The sequence below is a fragment of the Brachyistius frenatus genome, unplaced genomic scaffold, assembly GCF_029030835.1.
Source record: "Brachyistius frenatus isolate BFR_SWC_R1_liver_20210118 unplaced genomic scaffold, ASM2903083v1 Contig_350, whole genome shotgun sequence".
NCBI classification, from domain to species: Eukaryota; Metazoa; Chordata; class Actinopteri; family Embiotocidae; genus Brachyistius; species Brachyistius frenatus.
Window position 1 is genome coordinate 85,122 of NW_027210949.1, and position 14,880 is coordinate 100,001.

Here is a 14,880-nt window from a genome sequence, read left to right on the forward strand (position 1 = left end):
GAGGGCATGAGGGCTCGCACTGATCCAGCTGACACAGCATCATCTACCATCATGTTACTGCGGCACTCAGCTACACCGTAGAGGGCAGGATGCGGGCTCTCCTGTAGACACCCCCCTTACCTCCCCCGCTGCTCCCCCCCCACCCTCCACCCTCCATCAAGTGGGAGAGATCCCCTTATTTATTTATTTATTTATTTGGGGGGGGGGGGTTTCTCCGTCGACTGGTTTTTCTAAATGTCTCTAAACGGTCGCACGTCTTGGTGGAGGCGCGCTGCAGAGCAAAGGTAGTGAAATCTCTTCCTCTTCCTCCTCCACGCCCTGTCATCATTATCATCAGTAGCTGCCCAGCACCATGTCTCCTCCGGCGTCGGCTGCGACAGCGAGTGAGAGCACCACCACCACCACCACCACCGCCGCCGCCGCCTTCGAGGAGGACACCAGAGAGGAGGTATCGTTTTCCGCGATGCTTTCGTCCGAGCTAATGCATTTTGTGTCACGGTCTGTTTTGTTGGATGTGTCGGAAGAGGTTTGATGAATCCATGTGCATGCTTGTTACACACTGCAGGTGGATTATTTTACAGCGTGTAACCAAAAATCTCGTTGTTGTATAGTTTGACATGGTTGAATTTCTATAATCCTGCAGCCTGCAGTAACGCGGTGGGTGACACGTTATGATAATCATCCACCCAGTGCCTTTACCTGTCATTTACCTCCTCCTGCTGCAGCAGGCCTGTGATATCACACCTGGACAACAACCATTCAGCAGAACTATAAAATGACAGGAAATGTCCTCAGTGGTTACACATATCCCTTTTTATCCATTTCTTTTACAGGAATGTTCTTATCTCTGGTTGATTATTGATTTGAGCCGTCATTTTTTTCAACCACTTGTTTTTCTGTTTTGCTTTGACTCAACAGCAAAGACCCCTGAGGCAATCCCTGAGCAAGTCCTTATGTCGGGAGAGTTTTTGGAAATGCCTCCTCCTGTCCATCCTCATGTACGGCTGCATGGGAGCGATGGTTTGGTGTCATGTTACCAAGGTGACCCGCCTCACCTTTGACAGTGCCTTCAAAGGGAAGTCCATGATGTACCACGACAGCCCCTGCTCCGATGGCTACATCTACATCCCTCTGGCCCTCCTGGGCATGCTGTACTTGGTCTATCTCGTTGAGTGCTGGCACTGTCACGTGAAGAACGAGCTGCAGCACAAAGGGGACGTGGAGGGCATCTCCGAGCGCATCCAGAGGATGCAGCAAGCTAAACCCTGCATCTGGTGGAAGGCCATCAGCTACCACTACGTCCGCCGAACTCGACAGGTCACACGCTACCGCAACGGAGACGCGTACACCAGCACCCAGGTCTACCACGAGCGGGTCAACACCCACGTGGCAGAGGCCGAATTTGACTACGGTCACTGTGGTGTCAAAGATGTCTCCAAGCAGCTGCTGGGCTTGGAGAAGTCTGCTCTCACAAAGATGCGGTTCACCAAGTGCTTTAGTTTTGCCAATGTGGAGTCAGAGAACTCCTACCTGACTCAAAGAGCGAGGTTTTTCACCGACAACGAGGGCCTTGATGACTACATGGAGGCCAGGGAGGGCATGCACCTGAAAAACATCGACCTGAAGGAGCACGTCATGGTGCTCTGCGACCCCGACCACCACCCCTGGTACCTGTCCCACTACGTCTTCTGGTTCGCCTCGTTCCTCACGTTCTCCTGGCCTCTCAGAGTCTTCACAGAGTATCGCACCGCGTACGTCCACTATCGGGTCGAGAAGCTGTTTGGGCACGATTACCTCCCCGTCACCCCGTGTGACGACCGGCCCTACTGGCGCCGCATCCCCCGCGTTAACACCATCGACAGCACGGAGCTGGAGTGGCACATTCGCTCCAACCAGCAGCTGGTGCCCAGTTACTCCGAGGCCGGCCTGATGGACCTGGCGCAGTGTCCGTCCAGCTTCAACGGGATCCGGCAGAATTGCGAGCGCTGCCACAGAGCCATCAGCTGCTCCTCGGTGTTCTCCAGGAGCGCCCTCAGCGTCTGCACCGGCGCCAGCGCCCGCATCCCCTTCAGCGGCAGCCGCTTCTCGTTGGCGCGGCGCTACGGCTCCCAGCGCAGCTGCTTCTGGAGGAGCGGCAGCTTGGACGACCGGGAGAGTCCCAGCGAAAACACCCGCTGCCTCTCGGAGCGCGTCGCCGCAGACGAGGAAGAACCCCCGGACTACGAGGACGCTCTGTGCTACCCGGTGCTCATCGTCCACTGCAGCGAGAACTGCCACAACCACAGATCTTTCCACAGGAACGGCTCCTGTGTGGAGACGTCTCTATGACTATGCAGTCACTGACGAAACACGGCGTTTCTGTAGCGTACAAACACTTTGACATCAGAGTTGCAAACAGGTCTTAATGCCAGATACACAGATTCACGCTCGATTGCCTGAAACCTGAATGTGTGAATCACCAAAGCAATAACAGCGGCTGGAGAGCGGAGGACGAGTGGACTGCTTTGTGAACATATACGAGTACGCACACGTGGAAAACTGATGTCTGCTTGGCTTCCTGTGAAAACCAAGGAGAGAAAGACTGTTAAACTGTACACCATCGCCATAGCTTTTAAGGTCTCATGTACACAACTGAAACTGAAGCTGCGGTTACCTCATTAGACCTTTTTCAGAGTTCAGGGATGGACAGGTTTAAATATCTCACGTTCATTCAGCGACATCTCAGCAACACAAAACGCTTCACGATTGACCGGACGGCTGAAACTGGATGATTTTATTGTCATCATCGATAACGTGGAGGAGTTTAAACTGCTTCAAATAACTGCAATAACTCTGATAACAAATACCATCTTCTCAAGTGAAAAATGTATAGGAAGAATATCAATCAAACGCGTTTTGTTTATGCAAATTACAAAGAGACACACGGGCCAATATGGAAACCTCCAAATCAAAAGAGACAAATTATCTCTTGGATATTCTCCTTCGCTGTTAAACCCTTCTGTAATGCAACATGTTCATTACGAGAGTGAAGAGCTGTGATTTATTTTCATCTATTTCTGCTTCAGTTGGTGACTTTCTACATTTCCCAGAATGCCTTTCAACAACTGCAGACAACAGGCGTCAGCTTATACGTTACTGTAGGTTTATACGTTGGCAGAAAGTGTCATAAAAACAGCAAAAAAACAACAACAACAACAACAAAAGAGAGTGACAGCATTGCATTCTGTTGTATTTCTGCCTCTCCGTGTTTGACTGTTGACTGTTGGTGCTACACGGCAGCTCCAGAGAGACGCGTCCTTTCTTCAGGATGTGGAGTGACTGATGCATAAACATGATGTTTACAGTTGGTGCTTTTGTAACATATTGTCCCTTCAAAACTGCACTGTACATGTTGGAATTAAGTCGACGGTATCTGCAAGAATAACAAGAAACAACACAACCTGCAACGTTTTTAACAGAGATGGATTTTTATTTTAGCACTTAATTAATCTGTCGCGACTGATCCCGAACCGTGAAAAAAATAACCTTAAAAACAGACTATAACACGTTATGAAAACTTAACTATCCACAATCAATTCAGCAAATACATGAATGGCTTGAACAGTTTGTCTTAAATTGGACTTGTCTGCTGCCTACTGCCACGACAAAATAATAAAAAAAATTAAAAAAACCCTGCCGGCAACCTGTGGTACAAAACACATCAACGTGTCGTCACATTAATCATGTGGTGTTTATCACGTTTGAACAGCTGAATGTCCTCTGTCATACAACAGAGACACGGTGCGGATTTACCTGCAAAAAGATCAGAAGATCATTAAATCCACGCCTGAATTTGCATGATTTCCTTCTCCTGAGACACTGTGTTAAAAAAAAACCCCATCAAACATACATGAATGTAAACCACCAGCATATGTGATCTATATTGTACTTTATGTCCATTATGTGTCTGTAGTAAAGGAATAATGCTCCATTTTCGTAATCTGTAAAACGATGATTTCACTGTTCGTTGTATATGAAACATGCTCCCCATGTGAAAAGAGCACACGCAGGCAGACATGCCGCCATGTTACTAAAAGAGACTTTGGATGTTGACATTTTAATGAATCTGGAGGAGTCTTTGGAGCAGAGTTTACAGGCAGTATATGCAAGGACTTACGTTTACACACAAACTTTATAATACAGACTTTTTTTCTTTTCACTGAATATGTATTTCGATTTATCTTGTATGCGTTCAAGCACATAACATCATGTTCTTACATTGTTTTCAATAATGTTGTGACACCAGTATAATGCACTCGAGGCAAGTGACACTAGACATTATGAATTGTAGTGGAGCTGGATGTTGATGTAAATTTTTCTTTAAGTAATAAAATATTCAAGCTGATGTATTTACACGTACACAAATGCTCAGACAAACAACAAAAACAAGCTTCTTGTAAAAAAAAAAAAAAGTTACAAATGTTATTGTAGTTATAATCAAACAGGCTGTATTAATAACTCAATTACCTTTCTGAATATGTATTTCAATTTATCTTATGCTGGACAAATAAAAGTTGCAATAAATGTCTGGGGGCACACCCATGTATAGTTAAAAAAAAAATGTGTCTGGCTTTGCTCCTCACACTCACTGGGAAAGTTTGGGTGGGGAGACATGTTTAAACGTCAGCAGGAGAAGCACAAGTAGAAATCATGAAATATATGAACGCTGACTTTCATTTAGGTGCTTGGATTTCACATGGCGGTGTTGTTTGTACTGTCACGTGGTTCACTGGAACACACTGTCGGTATTATTCCTCCCACCTGTGACAAAAGACCAATAAAACTGAATGTGTTGCTGCTCATGTAAATACAAGGCAGAGCACGTTCACTGTTCATGTTATAACTGCAGCTTGTACACATTACACTTTATATTCATTTGAAATTTGCTGTTGTACTCTTTTTTTTTTTTTTAAATACTGTGGCACATAATATTAGCATAATTGGTTAAAATAAAAAAATAAAAAATATGATGAAGTCATTTGTGCAGAAAGTGATTACCCATAAGAGATTAACCTTTATTATAGCCGAGCTGACAATAAACTGCGGTCTGTCTCTAGTTAAAAAAGAAAGAAAAAGAATTACACTATTTGAAAAGAATGAAGCTAATGAATGACTGATGATTTTATAGTAACAGTGAATAATGGTTGCTTCTTAGACTTGATACCAAATGTTTTCATTACAAATGATAATATTAGGTTGATGGGAAAAAAAAAAAGACGTGTCTCTTCCTTTCGTTTGCATTGTGGATCTGGAAAGCTTCTTCTGTTTTCTCTCTTATTTGCAAGTGATTCCTTTTTGTTTTACTTTCCGCATCTAATTGACGACTCCCCCGTGTCCTTATCTTGTGACCTACAACCAACTCAGTATCACCGTACGAAAGCAGGTACAAAGTGAATGAGGGTGACTGTCAACTGTTTGTCACACTCTGAGTAATTTTTCTAACATAGGTGAACAATGGCTGCAAGTTGATTTACTGGAACGAGCCTCATCAGAGTCAATAAAATCTACCATCCAAGGATTCAGCTCCAGGAAACATATAACCTGTTGTACAAAACACTTAATATGGTCAATAACACAATGTTGCTTCAGCCTACATTTGATTGCTGACCCAGAAATAGTGGAGAATCGTATATACGTCCTCTCCATCTTCCTTTTTGTGTTTTAAAATGTTTTTAAATCCTCAAAACTTTCTGAATGTTTCCAGGTTTACATTAAAATCTAAACAAGATTCTCTGAACTTTGTGAGCCCCACTCTACATTTAAACATTTATCTTACTGGAGGTGAAATACGTCATGCTCAGGAATAATAATAAATAAAAAATACATTTTAATATTTTGCATGTAAAATGTAAACAAAATCCCTGTTTGCTGTTTGTTTTCCACTCACCGTGTTGTTCCCCGTCGATGCGGTAGGTGGCAGCACGTCCACATCAGCTGCCTTCGCCAGCGCCCAGTCGAGAGGAGTCGACGAAGCAGCAGCGACCAGCTATGAAAGGTTATTCCCTCGGTGAGTGCAACGACCGAATTAAAACACGCGTGGTCGCGTCTCCACCCGTCTCCACCCGTCTCAGGTGGAGGTGAAGCGAAGGTGCGCCGTGTTAGTTCGCACGTGGGCTGATGTCATCCGACGCGCGAGCTTTTCCTGAAGCGAAGCGAAGCTAGCTAGCTGCATTCTGCTTCAGCTCGTTTTCAACAGCTGGAAAAATAAATAAATATTATTTTTTTTCTTTTTCTGTTCGCTAAAACTGGGATGGAAAAGTACACAAACAGCTGCTAATATATATTTATATATATATAAAAATATATATATATAAAAAAAACACTCACTTTTAGAAGTGTTTGTTTGGTTTGAGTCAAGCGTGCGCGTTAAGGTTTCACTTCCGGAAACAACAAACGCATTTTTTTTAAATTATTATTATTTTTTTTTTTTATTTCTAAATAAATTATCGCTGTTTAGCGAAATAATGTCGTAAAGTAAAAGTATTTTGTAACACGAGCAGCACAAACCGGTGCTCGAAAATAAAATGAGGCTTTTATTTTTTTTAATGTTTTTATTGTGTTTATTTATTTTTGTGTATTTATTCAAATATTTTTATAAATTTTTATTTTTATTTGGTAATCTTTTCTTATTGTGTGATCACCTTTTTTTTTTTTTCTTCCCCTGACTGTTTCTACGCTGCTGTCACGACAACATGTTCCCACTATGGGATGAATAAAGTCTTATCTTATCTTATCGAAACGCAAAATTTAGTTTCTTCTTGGATAGTATTGCAGACTTAAATGCAAATAATCTTAACTTTATTCTGAAGTAAAGTAATAATAAATAAAAAAAAAAATCCCTTTTATCAAATTTATGTAAGAACAATTGTAATATAAATAATGAAATGGGACATTTAAGGAGACAAGTCTAACATATAGAGCTTCATTAAGCATCTGATCCCGGTGGCTCAGTCATTTGGATGAATTTGATGATATGAATGAATTCAGTCGGCCTTATTCTTCCAACACTTTTCTTCTTCCAGTGACCGGGTGGGGAGCCAACATGCAGAGTTTGGTGGTGCAGGCGCTGGCCATGAGGCAGCTCGGGAGGCTGAACCCTCGCCACCTGCTGGCTGCCGGATACGAACTGAGGCACACCGAGTGGTGTCCCAGGACCATCCACACGCGGCAGCTGTGGGGCTGCTCGGCCTTCCCCGGGCTCGGCTGTCACAGGCCCGCTATCCGCGGCAGAGACGCCGTCAGGAGCTCGTCGGTCCATCAGCTGAGGTTTAAAAGCAACAAGAAGAAAACGCGTCGAGCGCCGTGCGGGAGGAGGACGAAGACGAGGATGAGAAAGACCCGGAGGACAGCGATTACGAAGACGTGGACCCGAATCTACCGAAGGACTATAAAGACATCGAGAAATATGTGCAGTCTTTCCGATACGACGTCATCATAAAAGCTGGCCTGGACGTAGCGCGCAAGTGAGTGAGTTACATCTGTCTGGACCTGAGGAACCTGAGGTCGGGTGGAGAAATGGTTTGAGTCGTCCAGTAAGGGAGGACAATGCTGCTCAAGACGAGTAGGACCACCAAATATTGTTGTTTTTTTTATAAAGGGCCGCTGCTACATTTGTTGATTTTCATGGTTTGTGATGCTGTTTCTGAGAAGCTGATTGTTGTCGCATGAACATCATTATTTAGTTTTAAAAATGTACATGCATAGATTTAACAAAAGCAGGGACTTTAAAATGTTTCCCTTTTGTAAACCTGAATAGAGACTTACCTTCCTTCGTCTTCTCACAGTAAAATCGACGATGCCTTCTACAACAACAAGCTCAGACTCAACGGACAGAAACTCATCAAGAAAAGTAAATCGGTGAGCGCTGCTCGTAAACGGCAACGTCTTCCTCAAGTCGTCACAGTCTGTCCTCTCATTCATTTACTGTATCTCACGTTTCATTCTTCATTCAGGTCAAAGTTGGGGACATCCTGGACGTGGTCCTGTCAGAAAACCAAGAAACAAACAAGGTTACTTTGATGAGAGTCGTCGTCAGGAGGGTTTTTGGTGAATCCAGTACGACGGAAAAGTACAAAGTGGCCATAAGACGTTGGAAATCTCTTGAGCTCGCCAAGGACGAGGCCTTCAAGCCGTGAACTCGTTCGGGACAGTACTGCCTGTGAGGTCGACAACGGAGAAACGAGCGCTTTCGAATGACTGGTATTTAAAACGGGAGCTGGACTGGATTACAAAGGTGAACGGTAAATGTTAACAGGTCTGAGTGGTTGTAAACAGCAGGTGGTGGATCGGGAGAAACATTTTTTTTAATGTGTACCTTTACTCTTGACACTGTGAGAGTCCCTCAATAAAAGTACACTTTGAAGTTTGGAGCTTTGAAAATCGTGTCCTGGTGACTTTGTTGACGGAGAGCTCTTCTAAAATCTTTTTTTTTCTTTTCTGTTTTTTTTTTTATTGTGACAAAAATATAAAACAGTCAGTAGTTGTACTCGTCAAAGCAATATTTATGTTACACAATCCAGAGCTTGTTGGGAGGTGTTCAGGATTCAGGAAAGAGTCTCGCCTGTCCGGTACGCTCAAGTTACATCCCTACAACAGGAACGGGTTCTAATGTAAAACAGTCCAATTACATAACATACTTCTAATTGTGATTTTTATTTTTATTAGAAACAGGTTATCATGATCTGTTGTCATGTTAAATTATCTTTATCATATAAACTTATATAAGAAGGCTTAACATAAGCACATTGTTATTAAAACAGTGGTGGCACAATGCTACATCAGTAACTGCAATGGAAATATACCGCATCACATCACTGTGATTCATTTCTATTCATAGAGCAAAATGCGTGGTCTATGCTGTTAGCTACTATCATTGTTATTGTTTTTAAGGCTACGACATTTATCAACCAAGTATGTTAGATAAGATTATTACAGTTTTGGCTTATAAATAAGAGCAGGTTTTACTTTTTTTTTTTTAGTTTTTAATCCGACAATAAGACGAGATAAACTAGAACATCTACTGCCGTAGTGAAAAGGTAAAAGATGAGTAAGAATTAGTACTGAAGGAACTCATAACAGTTGGCTTCATCCTACATAGGACAGATCGTAAAAGTTAAATAATGCAGTTTCAGCTTATATACTGTGCAATTATTATTTTCATGACAGAAAGTGTTGACTAACTGCAGAGTGCGGTAACTAGGACACAGTGCTCGACCTCTTGGCCTTTTTGAGAATGTCACACTTCTTGCGATTAGGACGCCGGCAGCGTTCGTCGATGCTCGGCACACATTCGTAGTGCCACACCTCCTCCATCTTGTCCACAGGGTACACCGCCTCCACGTAGTGACGGATCAGTCTCAGCCGCACGGGGTCCAGCTGCTTCTTGTTGCAGGCCCCTGAATGGTTGTACTGCAGCCGCAGGTTCTCCTGCGTGAAGAGCTCGGCGAAGAGGCGCACCAGCAGGCGGGCGGCGAAGTTCCCGACCGAGAGACTCTGCTGGACGATTTCCCGAACCTCGGTGTCCGAGAGGAGATAGGCGGAGGGGACGGGGAAGTCGGGTTTGGAGACGGTCAGTTCGTCGAGGGGAATTTTGCAGAAGTCTTTGCTACTTTTCTCAGGAGGTAACGAGGGAATATCTGGATCCTCCCGACTGTTGTCCTGATTCAGCTGATTCAGCTGGCAAAGGAAGTCCTGCTCCGATTCTTTGCGCTGCTGCAGGTACGACCTCCTCTGCTCCGTGTCGCGCCTCCTGCACCTCTCGTCGAGTTTGCCCACAAATTCCAACATCCACACTCGGTCGTTCTTGGCCCGCGGGTAGACTAACTGCACGTAATGACGGATCAGGTTTACGCGAATGGGGTCGAGCTGCTTTTTCCCGAGAGAACCGCTGCAGTTGTACTGCTTCCTGGCGTTCTCCTGGGTAAAGAGCTCGGGGAACATAAGCACCAGGAGCCGAGAAGCAAAGTTCCCGATGGACAAGCTACATTCATAGTTGTTCTTCAGCTGTTCCCTGGACAGGAAGAATTCCTGGGGAACGTTAAAGTCAGGCAAAGGGATCTCCAGATTGTCAAAATCCACAGGAGGAAGCAGCGACTTTTTGGACTTGCGACCGGGTCGTTCATATTCGCTCACTTCCGGGACCCTAATAATAGAAACGTCTTCAGGAAGGCTGGCCAAGTCGTAGCCGTCGTCGTTGATGTTGTCGGGTTCGCTTCCGTTACCGTTACTGTGAGAACCCTCCAACGCGTCCTCCATATGTTGAATACACACCTGCAGCCAGCTGTCCTCAGGCACGTCAGGAAAATTCGCTTCCATATACTTTCTTATAATTTCCATCTTGTCGGAGTCCAGAATCAGCTGACCGACACTACTGAAACTACTGAAGCCTTCTGGCATTTTGCCCTCTTCAAAAACCTCGGGGAAGAGGCGATGCACAAGAAGAATAACAAAGTCCTCAGGGGAGGAGAACTCGTCCAGCTCCTCTGATGCTTCGGTACCGAGCGTGAGGTCTGACACGGTCTGCTGGTTGTCCAGAGATATCTGCTCCTCCTGACCCTGCTCGTTGATGAAGCGATAGGTCTGCGGATGCTCGGTTTTTATCCCGGCAGCCGTGACCGCCTGTTTCCTGAGCAGCCGAGCGCTCTCCATGTCCCTCTGCGTCCAGAAGCGATTAAAGAAGTCATTAACCTGAAGGAGGCACTCTTCCTGCCAGACGCTGTTGTTTTTGACCGAGGGGTAACAGACCTCCACGTAGTTACGGATCAGCTGAAGGTGCAGAGACTCCAGCGTCCTCTTGCTCGCCACGCAGTCGTTCGAGCACTCCTTCGCTTTGAACAGCTCCGGGAACAGATGCACCAGCAGCCGACAGCCGAGCTCCCCGGCGGTGGATGTCTGCTCCATCAGCTGGTTCAATTCATCGCTTGTCAGCAGATATTCGGGGGGAGGCTGGAACTCCGTCACCATCTCAGCTGGTTTGATCTGCTTCTTTATCCGCATGACTTCCAGGGTTAACAAGTCCACTTTACTGTGCAGTTGCGTCATGCTTGAATTCAGGGTATTGAGAATGAAAAACATTTTCTCAATCAGCGGATAAAGGCCGGAGTCCGTCGTTGAAGCGTGGCCCGGAGCGTCCGCGGCGAGGAAGCTCTCCGCCGAGCCGTTTTGTTCCGGACTTTGGAGCTTGGATGAAAGGACGTTGCTGTAATTGAGCTGATTCAAGCCGCCGTGACCGGCTTGCTGCTCCAGACTCGGCGTGTTCCTCTTCTCCGAGATCCTGTGGGAGATGCTGAAGAGAGGCTTTCTGTAGGAGACTCTGGATTTCTCCTGGACGCAGTCCGCGGACGCCGCGAGGCAGAGAGGTTCATGTCTGCTGCTCTCGTTTAACAAGTGCCGCCTCATCTAGAGAGAATAAAAAAAAAACTAAAATCAGATATGCGTAGCTTATAAAAGCATTACATATAGTAGTATGTAAAGGGGATATACATTTCGCACGGTGTATTTTTTTTAAATATTTCTAGTTTGATATCGTGGTCTGAGCTTCTTTTACCTCACTAGACACTCTGGCTCTCTTGCTGCTGGTGGACTGGTCCGCATCAGGGCGCAACTCTGCAGCCGACCTTTTACCCGCCTCGGTGGCCTCAGGAGATCCTCCTCCGTGTTCTGGAGACGGCTCACAAATGGCAAAGTCCTCCATCTCCTCCTTGATGTCCTGGACATGCTTGTGTTCTGCAAAACAAGCCCATATTTGAATTTCCTTCCTTCCTTCCTTCCTTCCTTCCTCCTCAAAAGCATTTTTTTTTTTTTTTGAATTGCAACATAAATGAGCGGGGATATCTGCTGTTTGCACATATAAAGAGGTGTCACACTCGCCTTTCTCAAGCATCGCTTCATCTGAAACTTCTCCATGCTCACAGGAATTCATAGCCTAGCAAAAATAAATCACAAGCATGTAAAGTTACTGAATACAAGTTAAAACCTTCACCGACCGAACGTAACCGTAGAGATGAAGCAAATAGTCGACTGTTTAGTTGACGAAGAACAATGTTGAGAATTGTTTTTGTAATTTTATAAAGGCGAAAAACGCACAAATGTGCCAGCTGCAGTTTTTTCTGTTTCCTCCAGTATTGTATAATAATTAATAAACCATCTTTTGGATTTGAAGATGTCACCGGGAACTTTTGAGGATCATTTGCTGACATTTTTTTTTTTTTTATAAACACTAATACTTAACCGACAACACTTATAAACACTAAACTCAGTAATCAAGATAATAATCCCGTCAATTAATTTGATGATAAATTAACAGCCAAACACTTAAAACAGGATCAAAGCTGATTGAACGCTGGAACAACAACGGATCTATTAACACGCTTAATGGATCTTACGCGTATTTCTTGTTATAGTAAATAATCCATATTTCAGGTTTACTTTTACAGTGCTCGTCTGTATTCAATTATCATCTTTAAAACACATCTTTTTTTTCTTTTTTTTTTTAAAAGAAAACAAGCATGTTGTGGTTGGTCTGCTGCCGTTATGGAAAACAACCATGTGACCAGCTGCAGGCTTGCAGCTCCAAACACCATCTGGTTCTGCTTCAGCACGCTTTCTTGCCCGCGTCGTCAAAGTTGCATACAAATGTGGTGTCCCGGCAAGCTCTGTTATTCTCATGCAACACAAAAAACAGGGCCATTTTTTTTTTTGTTGTTTTTTTGGTTGGAGGGTGGTGCGGGGGTTGGAGGGTGGAGGGTGCAGATTCCGCCTGCGTGCCTTCAAACGCCGAGTTTCCTCCTCAGCTCCCCTCTCCAGCGTCTCCAAGCAGCCACTTCCTCATTCTTCCGCCCATGGACCCTTGAACCAAAACACGAGTCCGAGCAGCGGCGCCGACGCAACTGCGCACGAAGCGCCGCCACTAACTCCACATTTGGTCCACGACGCGCGTCACCGTGAGTATTCACGCACAAGCGGGTTTTTTATATATATTTAACACCGCTTCGTTTTGTTGGTGAATTTTTAATGACGCGGCAACGCTTGCGTGGACCTAGCCCCCCCCTCCTCCTCCACCACCTCCACCCCATCCCCTCCTTTGCCCCACCACCACCACCTCCTCCTCCTCCTCCCTCCGCTCCTGCTCTTGACTCCTGGTAAATTCACGGTAAGACGCGCGTGACCGGCTGTTCGAGCTCACCTTTACGAGTCCCCGCCATCCCGTCGGCTCGTTAGCGAACTGCTGGACATGTCCGCGGAACTACCGCGGTAGTTTATTCGCAGGTAATTGTTGTTTTTGTTGATGTTTTTTTTTTTTTTCCTCGCTACGGCTTCTGTGCTTTCTCGCGTGACGTGACGGGGCGCGCGCCTGCTGTGTCACTTCCGCACAGCTGTGGACAAGAGGGGCGAAAAATAAAGCGGACTACAAGCTCAAACTACAACTGCAGTTTCTGCGCCGTCTAAATGAAGGACGCCGCCGCTAAACTTATATCATTATACATCTGAATAAGTCATGTTTAATTACAGCTGTCGTCACGCAGCTCGGCCCGCGGGCGGCTGCACCTGCACAGCAACAATTTGAGGAAACTGAAGGAAAAAAAACCCAACAACAACTAGTTTTCAGGGTAAACTATCAGATTAACAATATTTTATAACTCCCAGTTTATGTAAAAAAAAAAAAAAAAAAAAAAAGTCATTTCGGCTCACTATTTCACCCGTTTGTAATTTGAGTAACTTTATTTATTCCTAATTTATTGCAATTGAATATGATTTTAAAGTACCACACCAAATTCCACCTGCTAAAATGGAGGCTGTTGCTCCTCTGCAAAGCTCAGATAATTGGATTAACTTGGCTAGTTATACTTTTCTTTTTGCCGATAAAAAAAAGCAAATAGATTTGATATATTTACACATCATGTACATAAAATATGTCATTAAAAACTGTTTTAACATCATTTTCCTGCATCGCTGCAATAAAAAGTTTCAGATTAAAATACAGTGGGGTGTCCCAAGATATACAAACATTCATGGTAAAAAAAAACAACCAACAATATAACTGCCATCTGAAATCTCACCATTAAAATATATACATGCTACATATGGCAGTTCAAACTATGGGACTTTTACTTGTAATATTGTTCTGTGTTTGTTTGTTTGTTTGTTTGTTTATAAAAACCTCTCCTCAATAAACCAATATTTTTACAGTACACATGGTGTCGCCACTCAAGACTCATTATTTCCTGCAGCCATTGCTTGGCAGCAGCATCGCACACATGTAAAACAGAAGTATTGCAAAAACAAACGTATTCAAAATATATTAGGAAAAATATGTTTTTTTTTTGTTGTTGTTTTTTTTATGAATACAAATTTTACGGCCTCGAGTTGCTTCCAGACTTAGTAACACTCCTTCATAATAGGCTGTAAATGGTTTAGTGAAGTAAACAGAAGTAGGAAGGAGTGATCCCTCTGCGGAACGATAATCTCTCAGGAGTTGAACCGCAGAGGAAACATTATGTGGACGACATCGCCCTCAAGTGGACAAAGTATGCAGAAATGACCCGAGCCTGTTTATAACCGGGAGTTTCTCTGGCTGCGTGTAAAACCAGGAGGATATCAAATGCCTTCTCCAAATAAATCAAGAGTGACTGATGCTACATTTACTGGTTAAAGTATCAGCAAACTTTAGTGTTCTTTTTACATTAAAAAACAAAAAAAAAAAACGTTACCATAAAACAATTGTATATGCAAAAACAACAAAAAAAAGAGAAATTCCAGAAAAGAACGCAGGATCCGGAGTTGTGGTTTCTTATCAGCGAAAATACAACCGATGGCACGAAAACTGACAACAAACGGTCTGTT

General features: G+C 44.3%; 3 protein-coding genes across 5 annotated transcripts; 2 read left to right on the forward strand and 1 right to left on the reverse strand.

Moving 5' to 3' along the window:
• tmem151bb (transmembrane protein 151Bb) lies at positions 1 to 4,384 on the forward strand. Its single transcript, XM_069723920.1, has 2 exons — positions 1 to 448; positions 919 to 4,384. Exons 1-2 carry the CDS (start codon positions 353 to 355, stop codon positions 2,326 to 2,328), a joined length of 1,506 nt encoding a protein of 501 aa, XP_069580021.1. The 5' UTR covers positions 1 to 352; the 3' UTR covers positions 2,329 to 4,384.
• Positions 4,385 to 5,979: 1,595 nt separating this feature from the next.
• On the forward strand, positions 5,980 to 8,418 carry mtres1 (mitochondrial transcription rescue factor 1). The gene is given in 5 exon segments (XM_069723917.1): positions 5,980 to 6,046; positions 7,062 to 7,324; positions 7,327 to 7,502; positions 7,824 to 7,896; positions 7,992 to 8,418. Coding segments are annotated over 5 exon segments (714 nt in total). The 5' UTR covers positions 5,980 to 6,027; the 3' UTR covers positions 8,175 to 8,418.
• bend3 (BEN domain containing 3) lies at positions 8,411 to 13,393 on the reverse strand. 3 transcript variants are annotated; one of them, XM_069723913.1, is made up of 4 exons: positions 13,223 to 13,393; positions 11,908 to 11,962; positions 11,585 to 11,763; positions 8,411 to 11,436 (listed from the first exon to the last, which is right to left on the reverse strand). In XM_069723913.1, exons 2-4 carry the CDS (start codon positions 11,957 to 11,959, stop codon positions 9,235 to 9,237), a joined length of 2,433 nt encoding a protein of 810 aa, XP_069580014.1. In that variant the 5' UTR covers positions 11,960 to 11,962; positions 13,223 to 13,393; the 3' UTR covers positions 8,411 to 9,234. The 3 variants fall into 3 exon arrangements, with proteins under 3 accessions (XP_069580014.1, XP_069580017.1, XP_069580016.1); XM_069723916.1 differs by lacking the exon at positions 13,223 to 13,393 and adding an exon at positions 12,805 to 13,057; XM_069723915.1 differs by lacking the exon at positions 13,223 to 13,393 and adding an exon at positions 12,423 to 13,057.
• Between the last annotated feature and the right edge of the window lie 1,487 nt (positions 13,394 to 14,880).

Excerpts from the sequence above, each read along its gene's own strand:
- tmem151bb (XM_069723920.1), top strand. The coding sequence starts at position 353 with ATGTCTCCTCCGGCGTCGGCTGCGACAGCGAGTGAGAGCACCACCACC. Across the intron at positions 449-918 it reads AGGAGGACACCAGAGAGGAG|CAAAGACCCCTGAGGCAATC; the intron begins GTATCGTTTTCC and ends TTGACTCAACAG.
- bend3 (XM_069723913.1), bottom strand. The coding sequence starts at position 11,959 with ATGAATTCCTGTGAGCATGGAGAAGTTTCAGATGAAGCGATGCTTGAG. Across the intron at positions 11,764-11,907 it reads TGAAGCGATGCTTGAGAAAG|AACACAAGCATGTCCAGGAC; the intron begins GCGAGTGTGACA and ends CTTGTTTTGCAG. Across the intron at positions 11,437-11,584 it reads GAGCCAGAGTGTCTAGTGAG|ATGAGGCGGCACTTGTTAAA; the intron begins GTAAAAGAAGCT and ends TATTCTCTCTAG.